Source organism: Petaurus breviceps, unplaced genomic scaffold (genome assembly GCF_028583685.1).
Source record: "Petaurus breviceps papuanus isolate PSGF00001 unplaced genomic scaffold, PetGlider_PUasm1.0 90845, whole genome shotgun sequence".
NCBI lineage: Eukaryota > Metazoa > Chordata > Mammalia > Diprotodontia > Petauridae > Petaurus > Petaurus breviceps.
Window position 1 is genome coordinate 4,849,781 of NW_027187359.1, and position 26,248 is coordinate 4,876,028.

A 26,248-nucleotide genomic window follows, 5' to 3' on the forward strand; every position below is an offset into this window, starting at 1 on the left:
TAGGTTCCCCATAGTGTCTTTCCTTTTATATGAAGACTTCCCTTTGGCCAGGTACCTGTTAACTGGGTCATTTTACTCTGTATGTTCAATACAACCTGGACAACAGATCATCCAATTTAGGAAAACCAAATAGAAATTATCACCTATCAGAAAGCTCAAAGCACTTTTAGAATAACATGATGAAGCCAACTCTACAACAACCATTTATTAGGTGGCTAATAGGTGCAAAGCACTGATGATTATTATTTTCCCCATTTTACAGATGCAAAAATTGGAGCATTGTTTTTTATCCAAGTATGTAAAACTATAACTGATTAAGTGTTGTACTCAATGACTTAGCCCACCATATATTTTATTAGATGCCACAATGTCACGTACAAATGTAGAATACAGACAAAACTGTGTGTTTGAAGTTTGGCTTTACTTTATAAAAATACATAACTTAAAGGCAAATAACAATTTCCATCAAGACATAAACATCTGCTAGATTAAATATTTTTAGGTATTTCATTTCAACAAAAAGAAAAATAGGTAAATTCAACCTAAAGATCTGAAACAAGGCTATGCATGACATTCACATTTCGAGAGGGAACAATACCAGAAGGGGAGTCATCACAGAAAATGCTATGACTTACTGGAACATGTCCATTTTCCAAAAGAAATAATTTTTTATCAATATGGCCTTTATTTGCATGGCTTGAAATTGCAGTTTGGTTTGCTGGAAACAATTTGATACATGAAACATCAGAAACATGACCTCCTTCCCTATCTAAAGCAAGCATCTCTAAACTGGTTTCAAAATAAAACATTGAACTTCTATGAAGTATGAGCTATGCTTTCAAATTCCTGTATTTTCTTTTTCAGAAAACTAATAATGAAAGGCATATCTTTCTGGATCCTGTCTAGCTGAGAGTTCAACATATGATACACTGTTTGACAGTGTTGACAATGGTATTGAAATGGAGAAATATTGAGAGTTAAATTACAGTCAGAATATCAAGTCAAAAAGAATATAAATGTTAAGGTATTTAGGTATGTTGTTAGATTAATGCAACATCTCTCTGGAGCTTTGTAAACAACTGCTAAAATATTGTATACCCTTGTGACCTAAGAAGGAATGATTTGTTTTCCAATAAGAACTGCATTAAACTGTTTTTACCCTCATCCCCTATGAAAGACATCAAGTCCTCTGGAAAAAAAAAACCCAACTGGCTTAAGAACTTACAAGGCTGAACTACTGTATACATATTTTCAGCAGGAGGTTGTCAGATTTGTATTTGGAGGGTCTGCAGGTTTTTCTAATAGAAAAATAGTTGAATAGCCAGTACTTGCCAAACTATTATTTCATAGTAAAACACACTCTGTTGTTCCTTCAAATCCTGCTCAAGGACCACAGTAGTAAATGCCAGGATCCTGAGCTTAAAATAAAAAAATAAAACAAAAAACTCCAAAACATAAAGGGCCTAGAATCTCAGTATGTAGCAGTGACATTTCTGAAGTTGCTAACTGTGGAAAACAAAGACTTGTAAGACCTATGGCTCAAGATTGAGTTTTAAATCTCAATGAACCACATTTGCATTGAAAAGATAATGGCTGAGATGCTTACTGAAATTCTACTTGCCACAGTTAATCATTCATGCATTGAAGTTGGGGTAAAGTAACCCTTCTATTATTATATAAAAAATGGTTGGTAATTTTGCTATTTATATTGTGCCAAAGAATTCCGTCTGTTCTATAGATGTGGCGATTGGCGAATGACTAGAAGACTCCCTTATTCATCTGATTTTAGTTTAGCTTTTTTTTTTTTTTTTACAAATTCCAACACTATATTTATTTAAATATGATAAAGACATGTAAAGTGCATGCCAGGACCATCAGGACTCTAGTTTGGCTAAGGGCCTGTTATGTATGTATACTATGTTGGTGACAAACATTTGTAGCACAGTGAGCTGAGGCTAGCTACAGGGTCAAAGGAAAACCTCACACAAGCAAGTTACTTTAAAAGTATTGAGACTCTCAAACTGGGATGGAGGACCCTACAATAAAATCTAACCCTAGCTACCTGAAGGCATATCCAATCATATAAGACCCATAATTGTGGGGGAGAGGGAAGGAGGGAAGTAAAAATAATCTTTAAAACATCACTAAGATAATGATGTCAGAGGTTGGGAGGGATGCTTTGGGTTAACTAAAAACAGAGCAAAATGCAGCCTGATTCTAGCAGCATGAAAATATGGCAGCTTTAAGACGGATGCTGCCACTGGGCTCTAACAACCTGGTCTGTCTTTCCCCTTTAGGCTGTAAAGTAAGTTCTTCTTGGCAAGTCTAAAGGACCAACTAGTCAAGCTTTCTTGTGTCTACAGACCTCAAAGGCCCAGTTAAACCATTTTTTTTAGCAGCCAAAGAATATGAGGCATACTCATAATCAGATGTCTTACATAAAATTATATGTGAAAATCTTTATTACTTTGTATGATGAGAGGGATGCCATGGTAGTGAACATGATGGTATTCCTCTAAGCAAAATTCATGTTTATTTATTGTATTTGAATAAATATTGCCATATAAAAACTTTAAAAGTTCAAGAAAAAATGTCGGAAAGCACTTCCCTCTTCTGTCCTAAATAGACAAAGACTCTTTCACATTACTATCCCACCATTCCCTACCAAACGTTTCAGACTGGTTAAACTGGTTTGGATAGCACGCCTAAACTAGAGGATGGAGAACATAGTAATTAGAAGTATATAAGGGAGAGGGAGAGAGAGAGAGAGAGAGAGAGAGAGAGAGAGAGAGAGAGAGAGAGAGAGAGAGAATGATGGTGGGAGCTGAAGAGGAAAGGAGGAGCAGATGAAGAATTTAAGGATGCTTGCCTGCCCTTTCCCCTTTCTACCCATTTGTGAAGGAAAAACTTTCAGGCTCAATTGAGTGTTTCCCTCAAACGGTTAGAGGACATGCCCTGGGCAGGACTGGTCTCCCCTGTCTAGAGATTTATGGCCAATGCTTGAGCACTGACATCAAACCTCACCCTGTATGCATGCTTTCCCATCATATCTGGTCTGTGATTTGAATCCTATGATATACTCTACTGGTATTAACCACCATTGACCAAGAAACGACAGCTGTAACTATAGTGGAACAGGCAGCTGTTGGCATTCCCAGACTTCAACCTGTCCTAGAAGGCTAGGATTTATTCCCCTGGCTGGACATATTGAAGGGAGTGCAGGCTCATAAAGAGAGGGCTGCCTTAATTCAGAGGCAAAGCAGCCCATTTCACTGAAATCAAAGAGATAGATGGAATTCATCAATTCTAAAATGGCAATTAAAATACTACTAAGAATTCCTAAACATTCTCCTTTTTACATTGAGAGTAAAAACGAAGAAATTCCTTCATGATGTCATATCATGACAGAATGTTCTCTTCCCTGCTTTCATTTGTGATCGATTATCACTTAGGTGATGAGCCCAAGTAAAATATAATTGAGAAATGACTCTCACCCCCTGGAAGCCAGATGGCCTCACCTGACTGAAGTGTCTATGAAATAATACTACCACCATGCTTATAAATAAAGAGAAGAAAGTTGTCAGTCCGTTTAAAAATGGCAAATAAAAATGAGTGATATGAATCATAGCTCTTCATATCTGAAAACAATAGCCTATTTTTCCCTTCAAAAAGTTCTGAAGAAAAATAGTGATGAGAATCTGAAATTATGTATACACAAATGGACAGAACAACAAGCCTTGGTGAGGTCTTAATTTTTTTCTCTCTGGGGAATGGAATTCTCTAGTGGAGACAAGCACTTGTCTCCCTAGATTATTTGATGTTTTTCAGGAGGGCTGTCCGGGCATTCACAACTGCCTTGAAGGCATCTTCACTGCCTGGAGCCATACACTTGTCAGGGTGGAGAAGCACAGCAAGTTTCCGATAAGCTTTGTTCACCTCATCTCTGGGGGAAAAGAAGGTAGTTATTTGTTATTAACATGGTGAGCCTTCAACCATTTTATTTTGACTTCCAATAATATTTCTTTCAATTATATTATTTAATTTAAATCATTACTCTGGGTGAAAATAAAAAAAAACACAAATAAGCAACACATAATAACACAAAAATAATTTCATAATAAAATCATGCAAAGTGATGGTTGGGATGCAGAGTAAGGCAACATGGGATAGCAGAAAGGACTAGGAGTAAGAAGACCTGTGTGTGAGACCTGGATTTGCCACAAACTCACTCTGTAATTCTAGAAGAAATACTTAATCTTTCTGGGCATTAATTTACTTGTATAACAAAAATAAGAGAGGTGGTATCTCTAAAGGTATATGATTAAATAATCAGAGTGGAGCAGAGTTAATCAGGGACAGTTTTGTAGAGCAGCATTCTGAAGGAAGGAAAGTTTATGGATTAGCAAAATGGTAAGGATTTTGCATTTCACTTGGGTTAATAGCAAGTACAAATGTATAGAGGCCAGAATGAACAGACTGTGGGACAGGTCATGCATATCTGTGTTGAGAAGCAATGAGAAGTAATGCTGCTCTGCAGAGAGAGAATTAGGGGTAGGCAAAGTAGACAGTGCCCCACAGTACAATATGCAGAGCTGCACAGTGAGAAAATATTCTGAAAGAGAGTCTGTATAACAGCACATTTCTAATGCCTGATAATTTCATTCTTCTCTGCACAGAGGCTTTCATTTGTGGAAGGCCAGGCCACATGCTGCAGTAAAGGCTGAAAACCCAAAAGTCTGATGACTACAAACTGTAAGGTGAAGACAGAGCAGACCCTCCTCTGAACCACCTCGGCCCCCGAGGAACTGAGGATGTCAGCAGAAGCCATCAAAGCACCAAGGATACAAAGACAGACTGAGCCATTTTTCCAGCATTCTCTGTATTATGGTTAACTGACCTACTTTATCCCAGATTCTTAGATTTTGGTGATCTGAAGACATACTGATATTCACTTGGCCTACTCTTCTGATTTAGGCCTTCTCTCCCCCCAATTCAGAACCTCCTTCATCTACCCTCTCATGTTGGTGTCTAATTGTTAGCATATTTTCACAGTGTAGTGTAGTAAAGAGCATCATACCTACACTCAGGAGAGACTTGGGTTCAGATCCCACCTTTACCATTTATTAGCTACCCAAAAGCAAGTCACTTAATGTCGAGTCTCAGTTTCCTCTTCTGTAAAATGGGGATAATAATCTTGTACATTTAAGGATTATTATGAGAAAAGTACTTTGTAAAAATTAAAGCACAATACAAATGTGGGCTCCTATTGGAGCCCATGGCCTAGCCCTGGAGTCTTCTCTTAGTTGGCAAAGGACTTATATGGGTCCTGGGTTTGGTTCAAGTTGTTCAAGGACCTCTATCAAGAGGGACTCTTCTCCACAGCCTCAGTCAAGGTGGCCTTGGTCATGCCTTGCACAGTGTCCACTGAATCACCTTTTACCTTATTGAAAATGGCTCCTTAATGAACAACGTGTGTGGGTAAGGGTTTCTTTTGGGAGCTGGGACTTCTAATGTTCCTCTAAGGATGAAAACTGCTCACCAGATGATATGCTAAAAAGTTAATGTATATAAAGTGTTTTGCTAACCTTAAGTACTATATAAATGCTACTTATATTACTGTTTATTATTATTCTGTGCCGGCTCCAGTAAGGATAAGGAACCATGAAAGAATATGCCAGTTCCCTCTGTTCCCTAAGCTGGAACTTGAGATGTAACACTTATGATCTGGTGCATTAGTGCATGAAGTGCTTGGCTTTGCCCATATGCAGATGTGGGTACCAATCAATGTGTCTACACTTATTTGATAGCATCTGATATCAAGTTCCACATTGTGATGGCACAGCTAGTCACATGATGGGGGTAAAGGGTATACTTAAAGCTATCATGTCCAGCTTGCCCTTGTGGTATGGAAATCCATCCTGGTAGGAAGTTAAACATGGACTAACCTGCCACTATGGATATGCCTCTTTCTATAGCCCTAGAGGCTGACATCATCATATGTTTCATAATCTACCTATTTCTAACTGTTGAGCTTGAACTGATAGGCCCACAAGTATTGTGAGTCTGAGGCTTTGGTGGAGTCTGGAAGCTTCTGCCAGCTTTATGGATTTGTTCCTGGCCCAGAGATCTGCACCAGCCCACTGTTTCTAAATGACCAGTAGTTACCCCCTACAGTTTGGACCTGTGACCCAGGAGATTAAATATATATCTCTTCAGATCTAAATAGAAACCATTTGTTTTCAGATCAGCCTAAATATAACCCATCAACATTATTTCCAGTAGTACTAGGGATCAACTGGTTGGAGACTGAGAAGAAGTAATATGAATAAGAGAACCAGAAGAGAGAGGTGTTATGAAAATCAAGGGAGGAGAAAATGTCCAGGAGTAGGGAGTGGTTAACAGTGTCAAAAGCTGCAGTAAACTCAACCAAGGGAAAATACCTCCCCCGCCCCCCCATATGTAACTGCACAGTGTTAATGAGTGTAGAGATAGTTCCGGCTGAATGGCAGGACCGGAAGCTAGTTGGCAAGGAGCTGAGGAATAGGAGGAGAACAACTGGAGACAATGAGGATCAATGCCTTTGTCTATGAGTTTGGCTGTGAGAGGGAGGAGAGATACAGGATGACAGCTTGAGAGGGCAGGAGGAGAAATGAAAGCTTCTGAAGAATACAGGTGAGGGTGGCATATTGTAGGTCACAGGGAAAGAACCAAGAAATAAAGAGACACTGAAGATAAGAAAGCAAATCACCCAATGGGCAAGCTCTCAGAAATCTGATGGGATGGGCCCAAAGGCAGGAAGCAGAAGGGTTAGCCGTGGCAAGAAGGGCCATGTCCTCCTCAGAGACTATAGAAAAGAAAAGGGGGTGCGCCTCATGGAAAGGTTTGGATAGATAGCGTTGGGATGAAAAGGGATTTCAATTTTCTCAAAAAGCAGGTGGTAAAATCCAGCTAAGAATACAGGGATATGGGTATGATAGAGAGCATGAGACTGAAGAAAAGAATGAAAACAGCTACTTCAGGGAGCGTTACAGAAATCTGAACACGGTAGAAAAAAGGGTTGTTGTGGGGCAGTTGAGACTAGATCACATAAATCTGTAGCGGTTGTAATGTTAATGGGATATAAGATCTTCCCCTCCCATTAACACATGGAGCCCATTAAGGAAAATTTGCTTAGGGGAGGCTTGCTATTGTAGGAAGGCTTACACACCTTCTGGTACTAAGTTCATTAGGCACCGAGTCATGAGGGTTGTGATGCCTACTGGCTCTGAGTTGGTATTCAGCTTTGGGGGTTTGTTTATGAGAAGGTCCACTTGATTTCCTGGTTGAGACTCTGAGTAGCCATATGTTCAGAGTCCCCCTCACCTCCCATCTGCTCAGATGAAAAGGCTCTCTCGATCTAGTGGTGTATGTAAAGTGTATAGCAATATTGCTTTGATTCAGGCAATCAGATCCTAGTCTGTTGGTCTTCATACTAATTTCTCTGCTTGTATTTTCTCTGACTTTCAGGGTGCTGACTTTTCCCCTGAATTAATAAATGTAATTAAAGTAGGTTATTGCCCCCTTAAAAGTTGTTTTCCTTTTACAAAGGCAGATCCAAGAACCTGTGCTAGAAAGCCACCCTGGGTGTCCAGGGTGCTTGCTGTTACAGCAGTCTGTGACATTTTCCAATGATGATGAGCAGCACACAAGTCAAAGATGAGAAGGCAGGTAGTGAAGATAACCCAGGGTTCACTTTTAGTAAGGCATAAGTTGCATGAGGATGAGGGGGTAAGGGATCTAAGGGTAGAAACCTGTGAATAATTGAATTGGTTAACTATATGGTCAAGTATTTAAAAGGAGGAAAGTGAAGCTGGAGAAGAATTGTTAGAGAAGGGGACCAGGGCAAAGTGGAAGGGCAAGAGGTCATGGTGACAATGAGAACAGGTTTAGGCAGAGTAAGGCAGAAGTAGAGATGAAAGGGTAAGAGGTTATAACTAGAGATAGAAATTCCAGAGCTCAAAATTGTGGAAGTATCACAGTTCTGGGGGAAAGATATGTTTATGGTATGACCGTCCCTGTGGAAGGCTGAGGTAAAGGGAATATATGACATGGAAGCTGAGGAGGTAGATGAACTGGGAAGCCAAAGTGTTTGAGAAAATACTGTCATAGAGGCATACTGAAGTTTCCACATTTGGGGAAAAGGCTGGGGCATAAGAGAAGACTGTTACCGAAGAACTAAAGAAAGGATGAAGAATGGCCTGGAGATTGGTAGATCACAGGATCCCAAATTTAGAACCAGAAAATTACCTAAAAGTAAAAGTACCTAGTCCAACCTCCTCACTTTATTTCTGGCAACATTAAGTAACATGCCCAAGGTCACACAGGTAGGCAGGACAGAACCCAGGCCCTCTGATTCCAGGGTAAATGTTTCTGTGGCTCAGCAGCACATAGCAGTGCCTGGCACACAGTAGGCACTTAGTAAATGTTGGCTGACTAACAAAGCCCTAGTGCACAGAAGGAGAGCTTGTTGAGGGAAGTTTTTGATTTGGCAAATACTGATTCTGAAACACAGGGATGGGGGAAAGGGTAGGTGGGAGTTTTCTCTGCATTAACTGGGTAAAGTATTAGACAAACCTATGATTATGTGACTAAAGCTTCCACTCTCTAGGGTCCTATGATGATAGGGATAGGGAAATGGGAAAGAGAAATTATGTCCATCTATTTATTCCTTCTACAAACACCAAGAAAGAAGATAATAGGCCTGTAGGCAGACCAGGTTAGACATATGGATCAGTAAAATAACTATTGATAGGGTCCTTAGGGACCTAAATGAATACACATTTTACACTAATTTCTTTGTCTCATTGTCCAATGTCAGGCTACGATGCACATCCAGGAGATACCTTAAAACTGGAACATTAACTAGGCTCCTGGATGGGCCTAGTCTTTGAGTCTCTGGTCCTAAGAGCAAGGTCTGGAAGTGAAAAGCCTGGTGTTTGGATACTTAAATATATTTATAGAGGATTACAGTTGAGCAGAGAGAAGTGGCTACCTCCACATTTAACAGCAGGTTTTGTGACATGAAGGCCCTCAAAGGCAGGCAGGAGAATTAAAAGGACAGTGTCATGAAAACCCAGAGAGTATCAAGGAAGAGAGGGTGAACAGCAATGACAAATGCTGCACAGAGACTACGAAGATGAGTACTGAGAAAAAGCCAACAGATTTTGGTAATTAAGAGAGTAATAGTAAGTGGAGAGAGAAGCTTCTGCTGAATAACAAGGTCATAACTTAGAAGACAAGAGAATGAGAAGCGAGAAGAGAAAAAGTGAAGGCAATCATCATAGATATGCCATAAAAGGACAAGCTGATAGAACTAAGGAGATTTTGCCTAGAAAACAGAAGACTTTAGAGGCAGAGAATATTTCTATTCTATTATCTGAAAAACCACCACCTAGAAGGGTGATTTGATTGTTTTCTGATTGACCCCAGAGGGCAGAACTAGAAACAAAGGCTCTAAGTTTCCGGGAGGAAGATGTAGCTAGTCTTGATGTAAAGAAAAACTTCAAGGCAGCCAGGTGGCACAGTGGATAGAGAGCTAGGCCTGAAGTCAGGAAGACTTACCTTCCTGAGTTCAAACTTGGCTTCAGACACTTACTAGCTGTGTGACCCTGTGCAAGTCATTTAATTCTGCCTTAGTTGCCTCATCTGGAAAATGAGCTGGAGAAGAAAACGGCAAAGCACTCCAATATCACTGCCAAGAAAACCCCACAATGGGGTTAAAACGAGTCAGACACGACAAAAACAGCTGAACAACAACAAAGAAAAACTTCCTTACTATTAGAGCTAGAAACCACCTCCTTGGAAAAGAATGGGTTCCCTCTCAACAGAAATCTGGACCAGAGACTGGATAACCACTTGTGGGGGAATGATGGATAGATATGGATTGGACTAGATGGCCTCTCATATACCTTCTAACTTAGATTCTGTGCTTAATGTTTAATTAGGATTCTCCTAAAAATTTGACCTGTAAGTAATGCTGACAGGCAATGTGGCAGAATGAATAGAGAGAAGACCTGGGTTCAAATTTCACCTCTGATGGTCTATGTGAACCAGCAAATACCTGACAGAACCTCAGTTAATTCTTTAAGATTCTAAGTTGAGGGGTGGAGTCAAGCTGGCAGAGTAGAAACAGGACTTCCACGTGGCTCCTGCTTCCACCTCCTCCAATTCATGAAAAAAGATGACTCTAAACAAACTTTGGAGCTATAGAACCCAAAAAATGACAGAGAGAAGCTAACTTCCCATTGAAGACAGCCCGGCAGGGTGGCAGGAAGGGGCCAGCACAGTACTCTGGGAGCCAAGCCCAGTCCTGTGCACCCGAGGTTTTAGCCTCTGGGTGGCCACAACCAGCCGCCATCTAGAAGGACTTCAAATCACCAGTAGCTGTGGCAGTTTCCAGAATTACCAACTCATAGATGCTAAGGACAAAGTGAGAGGTCAGTGCAGTGTGGACACTGGGAACTGGGAGTTCAGGAATGCGGTCCGGCTTTTGCCCCCTGGAGGAAGAAATGGCTGAGGTGCCACAGCCGCGTGGCTGCTTCAGAGCTCTGGACCAGCAGATTGTAGGGGGACCAAGCAACCAGTCTGAGGGGTAATCGTTCTTGCTTTAACCTGCTTGAATTTGGATTGCAGCCTAGGGTGGAGGTCTTGGGGTGAGTGACCAGTTTGCCAGAGCGTGTGGAGGCTTCAAAGAGGGCAGCCAACTAATAGCTCCAGCAGCTGAGAAAAACACAGTGATATGGGACAAAGCTCCCCTCTCTGGTAGCAGAGTTCTACTGTGGCAAAAAACTCAAAAAATTGAGTGGCAACATGAGCAAACAAGAGAAGCAAAGCAAGTACAGCGATCTGACTTTGGATTCCTCTTTTGGAGGCAAAAAGGATTGGGGTACGGAACAGCAGGAAGACAGCAAAATCAGAACTCCTACACCAAAAGCTTCCAAGAAAAATATGAGTTGGTTACAGGCCGTAGAGGAGCTTAAGAAGGATTTTGAAAACCAAACAAGAGAAGTGGAGGAAAAATTGGGAAGAGGAATGAGAATGATGCAAGAAAATTATGAAATGAGAGTCAACAACCTGACTGAAGAAAATAACACCTTAAAAAACAGACTAACTCAAATGGCAAAAGAGGCTCAAAAAGGCAGTGAGGAGAAGAATGCCTTAAAAAGCTGAATTTGCCAGATGGAAAAAGAATCTCAAAAGCTCACTGAAGAGAATAATTCCTTCAGAATTAGATTGGAGCAAATGGAAACTAGTGACTCTATGAGAAATCAAGATACTATTAAACAGATCCAAACAAATGGAAAAATAGAAGGCAATGTGAAATATCTCATGGGAAAAACCACTGACCTGGAAAATAGATCCAGGAGAGATCATTTTAAAATTACTGGACTACCTGAAAGGCATAATCAAAAAAAGAACATAGAAATCATCTTTCAAGCAATTCTCAAGGAAAATTGCCCTGATATTTTAGAACAAGAGGGCAAAACAGAGGTTGAAAGAATCCACCAATCACCTCCTGAAAAAGATCCCAAAAAGAAAACTCCTAGGAGTATTTTAGCCAGGTTCCAGAGTTTCCAGATCAAGGAGAGAATATTACAAGCAGCCAGGAAGAAATGATTTGAATATTGTGGAAATACAGTCAGGATAACACAGGATCTGGCAGCTTCTACACTGAGGGATCCAAGGGCTTGGAAAATGATATTCCAGAGGTCAAAGGAGCTGGGATTAAAACCAAGAATCACCTACCCAGCAAAACTGAGTATCATGTTTCAGGGGAAAATATGGTCATTCAATGGAATAGAGGACTTCCAAGCATTCTTGATGAAAAAACCAAAGTTGAATAGAAAATTTGATATTCAGATACAAGAAGCAAGAGAAGCATGAGAAGGTAAACAGGGAAAAGAAATCATAAGGAACTTATCAAAGTTGAACTATTTACATTCCTACATGGAAAAACAATAATTGTAACTTATGAGAACAGTTGAAGGGATTAGAAATGCATATATACATATATGTATACATACATATATATGTCTATATAGGAGGGTATATGGGCATATGAATACATATGTAAGTGTGTGTATATATATATGTACAGGTATATATAGATAGAGGGCACAGGACCAATTTAACAGCAAGGGATGATACTTAAAAGGTGAAATTAAGAGGTGAGACAGGAATATGAGAGAAGATGGGGAGAGACAGAATGGGGTAAATTATCTCATATAGAAGAGGCAAGGGAAAACTGTTACAATGAAGGGGAAGAACAGGAAGGCAAAAGGGAATGAATCAACATTATTCTCATTGAATTTGGCTCAGGGAGGGAATGACATACACACTAAATAGGGTACTCACCCTACAGGAAAGTAGTGGGGAAGGGGATGAGAGGGGGGATGATGGAAGGGAGGGCAGGCTTGAGGGGAGGGAAGTTGGAAGCACCCACTTTTGAAAAGGGACTGCATCAAAGTAGAGAATAGAACAAGTCAGGGGATGGGACAGAATGGTGGGAAATATAGTCAGTCTTTCACAATATATCCAGTATGGAAATGTTTTGCATAGTTAACACATGTACAACCTATATTGAATTGTTTATCTTCCCAGTAAGGGTGGGTGACAAAGGAGGAAGGGAAAGAATCTGAAGTTCAAAGTTTTAAAATAAAATGTTTAAAAATATATATATATATACACATATATATATTATTATTATTATTATTTTACATGTAACTGGGAAATAAGATATACAGGCACTGGGGCAGAGAGATCCACCATGCCCTACTGGAAAGTCGGAGTGGGGATGGGGGAAGATATGGGAGAGAGCAGATTGGGGGAGGGGATATTCAGTGAAATCGCTGTTTTGGGGTGGTGGAGACGGGAAAAATGGAGAGAAAATTTGTAACTCAAAATCTTGGGGAAAGGAATATGTAAACTAAAAAATAAAAAAGAGAAATAAATAATCCAATTAAAAAAATGATTCTAAGTTGAAAAATATTAGTCTGTACTGGTCAAGTTTCCTACACTAGTGAAATCAATGGTCCATCAAAACCCATCTAATTATCAAACTGGTTAAGAGTCCTAACACCAGGGGTCCTGAAAAACCATTTACCTTGTGGCTCCAGGTTTGACTCCCAACATATCCCAGCTATCTTTGCTGTTTCGAATCCTGCGAATGTTATCAGCTTGCTCTTTGGTGAAACTTATGCTGATGTTTGTTACAGGACGTTTCCCACCATTTTCACAAAAATCAACTATGGCAGAATAAAACATCTGTAAACAAAGCATTAGAGAATTAACCTTAGGAAAACTGGATTTGGCACTTTATTATGACAATGATGAGACTTATTAAAACTGCTAATCATCTTTATAAGTTATGAATGAAGTTGTTAAAAGGTATTAAATAAGTATCTAATTCAAAAGCACAGACAGTGGGGGCCCCCCTCTCCAAACCAGTCCACCACAGAAAAAGGTGCTGAAGGGAGTCCTTCTCCCCAACTTTTCTGCCAATGTCACCGTTCCCTTTCCTCCTCCCCAGCTATCCTTAAGAGGAGGAGACCAGGGCCTCTGCTCCATTCTGACCTTTAGACTTACTTTTCCCTTTCTCAATGGTTGTGGACCCAGCTTTTCTGTTGTTGTTGTTCATTTTTTTTTTTGATGGGGGAAGGGAGGGCAATTGGGGTTAAGCGACTTGCCCAAGGTCACATGGCTAGTTAAGTGTTAAATGCCTGAGGCCAGATTCAAACTCAGTTCCTCCTGACTCCAGGGCCGGTGCTCTACCCACTGTGCCACCTAGCCGCCCTTGCTCCTTCATTCTTTTTTTTTCTTTTGCTTTATGCAGGAGGGAATGCAGGGCAACTGGGGTTGTGACTTGCCCAAGGTCACACAGCTAGTAAGTGTTAAGTGTCTGAGGCCGAATTTGAATTCGGGTCCTCCTGACTCCAGGGCTGTTCCTCTATTCACCGCGCCACCTAGCCTCCCCTTGCTCCTTCATTCTTGAAGGAAATTAGGGGTGATGTCTTGACTTGAGCAGGAACTAGATTTAAGTGAGGCAGAGCTGTGTAAAGTCTTAAGCCTCATTTTTTCCTCCAGAGTCACTGAAGTCCAGTGGCAAATCAAATGTCAGGATAAGTGATAATGGCCTCGGATGCAGTGGCCTGACTTCTCTAGACCTTCCTTGACACCCCCAACATGGCTGCTCAGAATGTTTGGATGAGCAAGGAGTCACCAACTACAATTCTTTTGGCAATATGGAGATCCACTGAGTCTTGACATCTGCCTTGCACTATACAGTAATGTCCACCAAGCCTTACCATCTGTTCTGTCATTGCCATGTCATCTGCCAATGACTCTAAAAACTACCAGGACTTTCCATCTGCCCTGTACCTTAGCCTTTTTTTATTTGTTTCCCCTAATTAGAATGCAAGCTAGAGATTTTCTTACTTCTTTACTTCTATTCCCAACACTTGCAGGGCTTGAAACATAGTAAGTGCTTAATAAATGCTTTAACATGTTAATTTTTGTTATTCTAAAGTTTGAAAACATATAAACATGACTATTTCTGTATACAGTGAAGATGAGCAAAAAAATATATTGGAAGCTGCCTAATTCTGTCATGCACAGCTGGTGACTTTAGAGTATTTTGGCCCAAAGTCGTCCTGCTTTTCTGTCTCTGACCTTTCTTCTGTTCTCTCCTGCTCATTAAAACAAACAAATGTATGTTTAACTGACAACTTTTTAATCCCCCAGTATCACTATCACTAGTACTACTTTTCTTTCCCCCACTAAAAAAAAATGCTGTCTTGTGGCAAATAAGAAGTCAAGAAAAATAAATGCAACCCTTGTTTGTGTCTAAAAGTGTATGCCTTATGCTGCACCTTTATTCCACTATTCCTCTGTTAGGAGGTGGGTAGCAGGCTTATCAGTGGTCTTCTGCAGTCATGACTGGTCACTGCTCTGACTGGGTCTTTCCCAGTTGTTTTCTATTATAATGCTGTACTCAATGTACACATTGTTCTTCTGGTCCTGCTTACTTCACTCTGCACTGGTTCATACAAATCTTTCCAGATGTCTCTGAAACCCTTCCTTTCATCATTCTGTATTCTAATAATACATTCTTATGCCATCACTTGTTCACTCACTCCCCAACTGATGGGAATCTCATTTTCCCTTTTTTTGCTATAACAAAAATACTATTATTCGTAATTTTGAATACAGAAGTCTTTCTTTCTTTGATCTCTTTGGGATATAGGTCTAATAGGACAACCCTGGGTCAAAGGAATGTATAGTCTCGTGACTTTTCTGGTATAGTTTCAAACTGACTTCTAGAATGGGTGAAATAATTTAAGTTTTCACTAATATTGCATTAGTGTACCAGAGGTGCTGCTGCAGATGCTATACCGAGAATACTGCAACTGGTTTCCCTGTCTCAAGTCTGCACTCTGGTCCATCCTCCACTCTGTTTCCAATTAATTTAATTCCCTTAAGCATAGATCTGACCGTACCTCTGCACTACTCAATAAACTCCAATGTCTCTTTCATGCCTCTAGGATCAAATATAAACTTCTCTGTTTAGCTTTTAGAGATTTTCACAGCCTGACCCCAACCTATCTTTCTTGTCTCACTGTAGGAATTACTCCTGCCCCCAGATTCTATGATACAGACAAACTGGCTTTTTCTTTGTTCCTCACACATCACTCTCTCTGTTGTTTTTTTTTGTTTGTTTTTTTGGAGGGCAGGACAATTGGTGTTAAGTGACTTGCCCAAGGTCACACAGCTAGTAAGTGTTAAGTGTCTGAGTCCGGATTCAAACTCAGGTCCTCCTGACTCCAGGGCCAGTGCTCTATTAGCTGGGTCATCTAGCCACCCCCTACACATGACTCTATCCTGTCTCCACACCTTTGCACAGCCTGTCCCCTATGCCTAGAAAGTATTCCCTCCTTACCTCTGCCTCCAGGGAGTTTTCCCTTCCTTCAAGATGCAGCTGAAACACCTTCTACTTGAAGCCTTTCATGTTCACCTCAAAAGCTAGCATCCTTATTCTGAAATGGTCCTGAATACTTCTTGATATTTATTTATTTGTATTTAGATGACTAGATGGCACAGCAGATAGAGTGCTCGGAGTCAAGAAGACCTGAGTTCAAATTCAGCCTCTCACGCCTCCTAGCTGTATGACCCTGGGGAAGCCATTAAATCTCTCTCAGCTTTGGTTTTCTCAATTATATAATGGGGATAACAGCAAAGATTTCATAGGATTGTTGTGAGAATAAGATTGTGTGTGTGTGTGTGTGTGTGTATCTTTGCAAACGAGAGTGCTATGATTATTTATTCTGCATATACTTACATATGTACTTGTTGTCAGATGAAAGACCCAGGTATCCTTAGGGTACAGTAGCAGGGTATGAGGTAATGCATTATTTTTGTGTCATCTTCATTACTAAAACATGTCAGTTTCTGCTGGTGAACCATTCTGTAGGACCTAGGACTTTGGCACTGAGAACTTTCTTTTCTAAGAACTTCAGTATCTGTGGTTGCTGAGGAAGCACAGCTGTAGAGGGAGTTAGCTGCCAGGTTGCTTCTTCATAAAGCCCTCTACGTCCTCAAGTGTGGCCCTTTGACTTAATACAAACTTCTCAGAACAAATCCTTAAGGGGCCAGAAGTTAGGTCAGTAGAACAGGTGGAGAGGGGAAACTGGCAGTTTCTTTTGGGCTTACCTGCCTGTCACAAGAAGTTAGCTGGTAGCTGGAAGAAGTGGTGGGAGGCTCCTTCTTCACAGGAGTCACTCCCCTAGATGACTGCTGTGGTAGCCAGACTGGAAAAAGAACTGTTGGTCTGGAGGGTGTTGCTGTTCCTAGGACTCTTGGGCCCACCTGCCTATCACTGATTTTTGGTTGGCAGCTGGTATAGGTGGTAGCAAGGATAGCAGGCCCTTTCTACACAGTGGCTGCTGCCCTGAATGGTAAGTGTGGTGAACAAACTGAAGCAGAGCTGGTGGTCTGGGGGGTACTGGTGCTCCTGGGACTCTGCTAGCCACCGGTAATTGGCTGGCATTTGGTTTAGGATGTGGCAGGCCCCTTCTCCATAAAGGTTGCTTTCCTAGGTGATGGCTTTGGTGGCAAGGCTGGGAAGTAGAGCTGGTACTATGGAAAGGGCTGCTTTTCCCAAGGCTCTTGAGCTTGTCTGTCCTTCGAGGGCAGTTGGTTGGCAATTGGTGAGACAGAGATGGCAGGTCCTTCTCCCATATGGATTACTCCCTTGGATGATGGCTATGGCAGCCACGCTGGAATACAGCCAGTGGTCTCAAGGGTGCTACTGTTCTTTGGGCTTTTAGGTTTCCTTTCTTGTCCATGGAAGTTGGTGTACATGGTGGCAGAGATAGCAGGGCCCTTTCTCTATAGGAGTTACTCTCCTGGGTAGGAACTGGGGAGATTGGTTGGAAGTGGAACCAGTGGTCTAGGGGTTGAGATGTGGTACTGTGAGGTTTTCTTCCTTCCTACTTGAGGTTCTTGACTTTTTTCTTTAGAAGAATTTTGATATTATTTTTTTTAGTTCTATAAAATAACGACTTTTGTGGTTTGACCAAAAATTTATTAAGCAAATTAATTTAGATAGCAATGTCATTTATATTATTATGGTCACAGCTCGAATCAATCTCCCCAAAATTATTTAGGTCTGTCTTTTATTTCTTTAAACAGTGCTGGATAATTATGTCCATATAATTCCTCTATGTGTCTTAGTAGGTGAACTCATATATTTTATATGTTTTGTAGTAATTTTTTTTGGAGGGGGGAAGGGCAAGGCAATTGGGGTTAAGTGACTTGCCCAAGGTCACACAGCTAGTTAAGTGTCAAGTGTCTAAGGCTGGATTTGAACACAGGTCCTTCTGACTCCAGGGCTGGTGTTCTATTCACTGAGCCACCTAGCTGCCCTTTTGCAGTAATTCTGAATAGAATTTGTCTGCTGGGTTTTGTTGATAATATACAGAAAAGTTAATGGTTTTTACATGGCTTATTTCTTCTTTTTAAAAAATATACCTTTTCTTTTTTATTCTATGCTTGATATACATCAAATAGCATAAATATTTTCATATAAAAAGAAGAGAAAAAAAGAGGTATGTATATGGAATGGAACATTTCCATTACAAACAAAATGTCCTTTTTTAAAAGCATAAGACAAATTCAGTATGTTTGAGAAAAACTATAATGCTTATGCCTTCCTCCAAATTTCCATCTATTTTCTTCTAAGTTTAAAAAAATTCAACAACTTCTTTCTTTTCCTTTACATCATTATTTCTCATTCACTTCCCAAATTCCCTCCCCTATTAAATAAAACAAAACAAACTCTTGTGACAAATAAGAATTGGCAAGCAAAATGAATCTACATATTTGAAAATGCTTATCTGATTTCTGGGTCTGATTTCTATCACCTCTCTGTTAGAAGGTAGAAAGCATGCTTCATCATCAGTACTCTGGAGTTGTGGTTGACTATTGCACTAATTAGAGTTTTTAAGTCTTTTGAGGTTGTCCTTCTTTATGTAGCCACCTTAAAAATTTTCTACACACTTCACTGTATCAGGGGGAAGGCCCTTTCTTCATTTTTTATAGCACAATAATCCTCTATTTCATTCATACGCTACAATTTGCTTTGTCATTCCCCAATCTACAGGTTTTCACTTCTCTCTACCCAAAAACAGAAATAAAAAACATCCCACAAGAAGCTTTGGAAACAGCCCTATTTTTAAAGAGTGTTAGTTTCTGAGGATATTTTTCTATCAGATAAGCATAAGATTTACACTGTTGGGGTGGCTAGGTGGCACAGTGAATAGAGCACTGGCCCTGGAGTCAGGAGGACCTCAGTTCAAATCTGGCCTCAGACACGTAACACACACAAAAAAACTAGCTGTGTGACCTTGGGCAAGTCACTTAACCCCAACTGCCCTCCAAAAAATAAAGCAAAAAATTAAAAAGATTTACATTGTTAAAGAAGAGTTATGGAAGGTTCTAGGACCATATTAATGCTGACTTAAAATTACAGTGCTTCAAAGCATCTATAGCTACAGGAGGTAGATTATTTCCTGTTAATGTTGGGTTTCAAGATTGTCTGGTAGGAATATTGACGATGAAGTCCTCTTCTAGCCCTGTTAATTAGGAATAATCCTACTGGTAGAATATGCTAGGACTTTTAAAGATACAAAATAGACCATATTCACTGATATTCATTTAGTTACCAACTTACTAAGAATCACTGACTCAAAAGAACAGATTGATACAGTAAACAGGAAACCGTTGATGGTTCTGAAAGATAAATATCATGGATGCACTTTCATTCCCACTCTCTGAGGCTATATTCTGGGTCTATGTGGGCCTTAAGTAGACATTTTCCTTTCTTGTTCAGGGACTCAGAACCGTACCATTCAGGTACAGAATGTGACAAAGTTCTGTCATCACATCACAGTAATCAGATGCTGGAACTGTTCCATGAGGGTAGAGTGGGCCCTAGAATACATTTAATTTTGCTAGCTAAACACTCACTTTACTTTTGTGCCTAATTTAATCCACTGTTCTTCTTACATTCCTCCTACAAATAAAGGTTCACTATGATGTTTGGGGGGACCCCAACCTTCTGAAGAATCATACTTCAGAGTCAGGACAAAACATGTAGGGACCTGCGTCTCATTATCCCTCTTAAAATGCCTATGGATTCACATCCAAACACTACCTACCCTCTCCATCTCTATCCATGCCAGCTTATTTATTGTACAGTACATTTTCACTTGCCCTCTGACTCACACCACTAATCATTCTAAATACAATTCTAATTTTCCATCCTCTCTACATACTCAAACTCTGCTCTCAACAACACACTTAGTGACATTCTCCCAGGAGCCAGTATTAGAAGTTGCCCTTACAATCTTTGTAACTCAGGGGTGAAGAGGAATCAATAGTCATTATCAACAAGGTCTCAGTTTTTAAGGCACACACATATGATACCCCTTCCTAAGTTCTCAGCAAGTTGCTAATGTTTGCTTAGAGGTCAAAGGAAGTCTTTTAGAAAATTCTTTTCTTATTTAATGGTCTATAATAAGTAGAATGAAAGATAGGCAGATACAAAGAAATTTCCTTTCATAAAGGGGCTTATTTTATAGGAACAATGACTCACTCATTTTCTTAGTAAATACATTTTTTAGTTTGTTGGCGTCTTAGAACTTAAACTAAAATATGACAGGGTCAATTCTGGCACAATCCCTACATGACTACATTACCTGGAACATCTCGTTGATTCCTTCTCCAGTTTGTGCTGAAGTCTCAAAATAAAAGAACCCTCTGCTTTCAGCCCAAAGGCGTCCTTCACTTTCATCTACACAGCGATGCTTGCTACAGTCAATCTTAAACAAAAAGGAAGAGAGTTATATTTAATAATTTTTTATTCCTATAGAGTGGCTTAACCAAACATTTCATCTAAAATAGTTGTCAGTGAAGCTAAGCATGTATGTAAGTATCATTAGTAGGAATAAAGGGGGAAAAAGGAGGAGGAAAAATGAAAATGAAAAAGGTAATGAGAAAAAGGAACAAAGAGAATGAGAAATAGTTCACTGAGTATTGAGCAGTGGAAGTGACCCACAGCTGCTTCAGAAACCACTCAATCATGAGTATTCTAGTTTACCTACCCTGTGCAAAAATGAACATCAGTAGTTAAGTTATAGAGCAAATGTATAATATGTGTGAAAAAGAAGAAAATATAATTGTAATTACTGAATTATGGTAATGGAATCAATGATATTAATAATGATTACAAATACTTTGTTCCTCTTGCTTAGCTTTCAGCTGATAGATACACAATTAACTTCCTAATTGAACATTTCAATGGAATGGTCTCATCTCCTGGGAGTTTATAGCCTATTGTGCCATAAATAGGACACATTTCACACTCCCTATCAATGGATCTCAATGATTGGGTCAATTGTAGAGCCTAACAAACACACCAAATGCAGTTAACATACTTTTGTGCTTTCTGGTATAACTCATGTAGGAGTACACACAGTAATCAACTTCATGCCTTGAACATCCTGATCTTCAAGAACAATACAACAATGATGGTAACATTTTTATAGCACTTTAAAGTTTGCAGGGGAAAAGTGAGGTGGTTCAGTGGATAGAGGCCCAAAGTCAGGAAGACTCATCTTCCTGAGTTCAAATTGAGCCCCACACTTTTCTATGGGGTTCACATTCTTTACTATGTGACCCTAGGCAAGTCATCAAACCCTGTTTGCCTCAGTTTCCTCATCTGTAAAATGAGCCAGAAAAGGAAATGGCAAACTACGCCAGTGTCTTTGTCAAGAAAACCCCAAATGGGGTCATGACAGAGTTGGACATGACTGAAACAACTGTACAACAACAAAGTCTGCAGTGCATTTTACATTCATTATCTCACTTAAACTTCCCAACAACCTTGTGAGACAGCACTCTAGGCATTATTATCGCCATGCCTCTGAGTGGTTAAATAACTTGTTTGTGGTCACACAGGTAATGTGACAAGATCTGAACATAGATCTTGACTCCAAGTTCAGTGCTCTATCAACCATGCCATACAACTTGAATATTACAAGCCTGGGGGCAATGACACAGCTTTAATACAAGGTTGCGGGTTTGTCATTCAAAAGCAATGCCACCTTGCCTTGGATCACATTCTGTATTTGCACATTTGTCTACTGTAATGGAAAGGCCAGGAAAAGTCAAATATTGTAAAGAAGAAACTTCAGTTGCTTACAGATAAGCTGTGTTGAACTAGTAGCAGGTAGTGGAGGATTTGGGGAGACTGCAATGATAAAATATTAAATAATACAGTGGAGCCTTGAGGCAGTCTGGATTGCTTACAGAAAGCTACTATTACTGACCTTGTGACATATTATCATTGCTGCCTAGCTCTCTCATGTATGCTATATAACTCCACTCATTATTACTGTTGTTCCTACTATTGTATAAAAGTAAAATCTATCTTAATTTTCTAAATCTCTTTCATCTATTAAACTTAACAAAATAAGTTCTATTTTAGTTTTTAAAGTATTAACTCCTATATCTCCCAAATGTTTACAGATCAGAATATTGAATTCAGGATTTTTAACTCCTTTCTTTCCATTTTACCCTCTGTTCTTATTTCTAATCTGTTTAAAAAAATTTTTGTATTTATTTTTATTTTAAAGATACATTTTTTTCTTCAGTAGGGCCGAGGTCTTCTTCAGGAGAAGCTGGAGAAAACTTGGGTGTTCCTGGATTCTGGTGAGAAGTCAGGGCTGGAAAAGTTGGAGTCTCTGAAGGAAATGGGCTGGGCAGATGTCAGAAGTACTTTCAGCCCTTTCCTGGCTCCTGCTGCTGTTAGGTAGGGTGGTTTCTGTGACATCAACATCATCATTATGATGATAAATTCAGGTCTTACACAAGGTCCATAATGCATGACCCCACATCACTAACGTTTACAGCATGTCTCAGCATCTCTAAGTGACTTCCCTGGGATGCACAAGTTCTTGTAGCCAGAATTTAAGTATGTCAGAAACACCCATGGGAGTGAAGTGCTGAGGAGAGAGCTCCTGTAAGAACGGTGTGAGTTCCTGTGGGAAGAATATCGCCAGAGGAGTGAACACATTGTCTAGCTGATTGATGACACAATGATTCACCTCTTGCCTTCCCCAAACCTGGGTGGTTATGCAGTAGCTGCAGACCAGGGCCCACACACTAAGGAGTATCTTACTGGCCAGAACAATGCCAATGGAATAGACCTAAACCGAAACTTTCCAGATCATAATACCTACATGTACTACAATGAGAACAGTGGGAGCCCAACCACTACACATACCCCTTCTAGACAACTGGAGAAATCAGGTGGAAATGGGGATTGAGGCTGTTATACAGTAGATGGAATCCATCTTGTTCTTTCTGCCACTCTTTATGGAGGTACAGTTATATAGCCAATTACCCATATGATAAGCCCCATAAGCATTAGGTTCGGGGTTTCCGTAATACTGTTGATTTTCCCACTCTGGATGAGAAACTTTTCAGAAAGCTGGCCAAAGGCTATTCCTATGCACATGGATGGATGCACCTGGGCTGGAAATGTGGAGATTACTTTCCTAATGGCATCACCAATGGTGCTTCCTAGTATTCTGTTAGCAAGGGAATGAAAAACCTCAATTACCTCCATACCAAATGCTTTGATATCATTCTGGAATTGAATTACAATAAGTTTCCATGCCAGGAAGAGCTGCAAAGGGAGTGGCTTGGCAACTGGGAGGCAGTGATTAGTTTCCTGGAAGAAGTTCACTACAGTATCAAGGGAATGATACTTGATGAAAGTAACAATGGCATTGCAGGAGCAATGATTTCTATTAATGAGATTGTTCATGATGTCACTTCAGGTAAGCAAGGTGATTACTTCCAGCTGCGACTTACATTGTCACTGCCACAGCACCTAGGTATGGATCACACAACTGTGACAGCTGGACCTGTAGAACCAAAGCAAGTTAACTTTTAGCTCATTAAAGACACTACTAAAGAATCCACTGAGCAAAAAGCTCCTATCAAGGCTCCCAATGGCAAAACCCTCCTATAGAAGCTGGCATCCTGAGAAACTGGCAGAGACAGAGAGACAGACCTTGATTGTGTAGCAGAGTTCAGGTCACTTCAGGTCACTCCTGCCTTAAAACCAAAGTCGTCTAGACTAGGATGAAAAAAGAGGCCAAGAGATAATAAGATGAAGCTATCTATTTTGTTACCTGTGAGGCATTTAAATACAAAATGAATTCAGAAAAAAAGGTACATTTTTGTCTTTTGTTTTACATCACTTAAATTTCCCCACGATCCTGTTTTCCTCCTCCCAGTGAGTCATAGGGTATTATAAAGGATGTTTTCTAAAACACGGCAAAACTGATCAAAACAAAAAAAAATACCCCCAAAATATATGCAATGGTGTCTGTGGACTTTAGATTTCTGCAAACAAAGGGGGGTGTGTTTTCTCACATCTTTTCTTCAGTGCCATACTTATTCTTTGTCATTTCTACTGTACCTGTTGTCCCACAACCTCTCCAAAACTATTTCCATTTTCTGTCATCTTTGCCAATTTACTAGGTTTGAGGTGTAACCTTGTAATTGTTCTGATTTACATTTCTTTTATTAGGGATTTAGATCATTCTTTCATACAGTTGTTAATAATTTGTAATTCTTTTTTTGGGAACTGTTTCTTCATAATCTTTGATTACTTATCTATCATTTTTGACTTTTGGTTGTCTATATTTCTAATAGTTGTCTATATGTAGAACAAACCCTTATCTGAAAAATCATAATTTGGAAATGAAGATTTCCCCCCCCTCAACTGCCTCCCTTCTTATCCCAAATACATTTACTTAGTTTGTGCAGATGGATTTCACGTAACCAAAATTATCTATTTATCTTTTGTAATTATCTCTCTTCTTTGGTTAAGAAAACATTTCCTACTTAGAGTAGGAAAGGGTATGATCTGTTTCTTTTCTAATTATTTTATGGTATGATCTTTAATATTTAAGTTTTGTCTCCATTTATCATAGAATGTGGTATAAGATGTTGGTCTAAATCTAATTTTTGCCAGAATGCTTTCCAGTTTTCCTAATAGTTACCAGATAGGGTATTCCTAAGTAATTTGTTTTTAGGTTTATTAAGTGTTATAGAATTTTATATTTCTGATTTATCAAATGATTCTGATGACTGCTGTTGTGATAATAGTTTGAGGTTAGAAATTACTTCATTGCTTTTTTATTATTTCATTTAATAAAAAAAAAACGTGGTTTCTCCAAATGAATGTTTTTTGGCATCTAGCTCTGTAAAGTATCCTTTTGTAATCTGATAATTAAATTATAATGCTATTAAATTAATAGTATTAAACCAGAAATTAACTTTGGTAGCACTGTGCATCTTTTTGTTTTTAATATAATTATGTCACTTTAATAATTCTGAACCATCCTTGCATCATGGTATAAATCCAACTTGGACACAACAAATGACTCCTTAGTACAACTGTATTGTCTGACAGGATTATATTTAAAATTCATTAATGCAATTGGCCCTCTTCTCCTTTTTCTTTCCTTGGGTTTTGGTACAGGTCATTATTCATTTCATAAATAATGTGTAGAGTGCTTTATTAGTCAAATTTGGAAAATAAGTGTATTCTAATTTAAAAGGCTTATAGAACTCTCCCATAAATCTATCCAGACCAGAAGTATTTTTTCTTTATGTAATTCCTTTATAATGTAATTATGTAATTCCTTTGCAGCTAGTTCTCTTTTTTTAAATTTTCTTTTTTTTTTTTTAAAGCAATCGGGGTTAAGTAACTTGCTCAAGGTTACACGGCCAGTTATTTCTGGGTGTGGTGCTAAGTATCAGAGCCTGGATTCGATCCCAGGTCATCCCGACTCTGGGGCCGGTGCTCTTACTCACTATGCTACCTGGCAACCCCTCTTTCCTTTTCTGAGACTGGATTAAGATTCCTATTTGGTGTTTTGTTGGTTTGAGTGTTTTATATTTTCCAACAGTAATCCTCTATTTTTTTTTTCTGTTTTCAGTATTGGTAAATAATTGTGCATAATATGTTCTGATAATTCTTTTATTTCTTTTGGTTTGGCTGTGATTTCACCTTGTTCATTTTCTATTTAGTTTATTTGATTTTCTGCTTTCTTATAAATCAGATTAGTTGAAGTTTTATCAGTTTTTGTTAGTCTTTTCAATGAATCAGATTTCAGTTTCACCAGTTCTGTAATTTTTTTGTTTCAAATTTACCCAATTCTGCTCTCATTTTAAAGATTTCCTCTTTTGTGCTTATTTTCACCTGCGTTATTTTTTAAATGCATGTTAGTTCATTTATCTTCTATATCTTTATCTATTTTTAGGAACATATTTCTCTTCCAAGCTCAGCTTTAGCTGAATACTGGAAATTTTAGTATGGTGTCTCATCTTTATCACTGTCTTTTACATAATTACTGATAATGTTACTTTTTCTTTTTTAAATATTTAGGATTTCATTAGTATATCTCCATTTAGATCTGCCTTTTTGTGTGTTTGCCTTATCAGAGTTGTATTTTTATAGCTCTATGATATGTAAAAGATGAGTTTAGCACTTCTGTCTTTTAATACTTATTTTTAATTTCTCCATGCCAAAATACTTGGTCTCCTTTTATAAAAGTACCATATGATGCAAAGT

General features: G+C 39.2%; 1 protein-coding gene and 1 pseudogene across 1 annotated transcript in view; one reads left to right on the top strand and one right to left on the bottom strand.

The window, feature by feature from the left end:
- Positions 1 to 402: 402 nt before the first annotated feature.
- The window catches only part of DNAJC27 (DnaJ heat shock protein family (Hsp40) member C27), a 70,757-nt gene continuing 44,911 nt past the window's right edge, over positions 403 to 26,248 (bottom strand). The window contains exons 5-7 of the mRNA XM_069071955.1: positions 20,292 to 20,414; positions 13,142 to 13,302; positions 403 to 3,943 (exon numbers count right to left, since the gene is read on the bottom strand). Coding sequence (XP_068928056.1) covers positions 3,811 to 3,943; positions 13,142 to 13,302; positions 20,292 to 20,414 — 417 coding nt within the window. The 3' untranslated portion in view covers positions 403 to 3,810. The remainder of the gene's footprint in view (positions 3,944 to 13,141; positions 13,303 to 20,291; positions 20,415 to 26,248) is intronic.
- LOC138149088 (carboxypeptidase N catalytic chain-like) lies at positions 20,465 to 23,629 on the top strand (annotated as a pseudogene).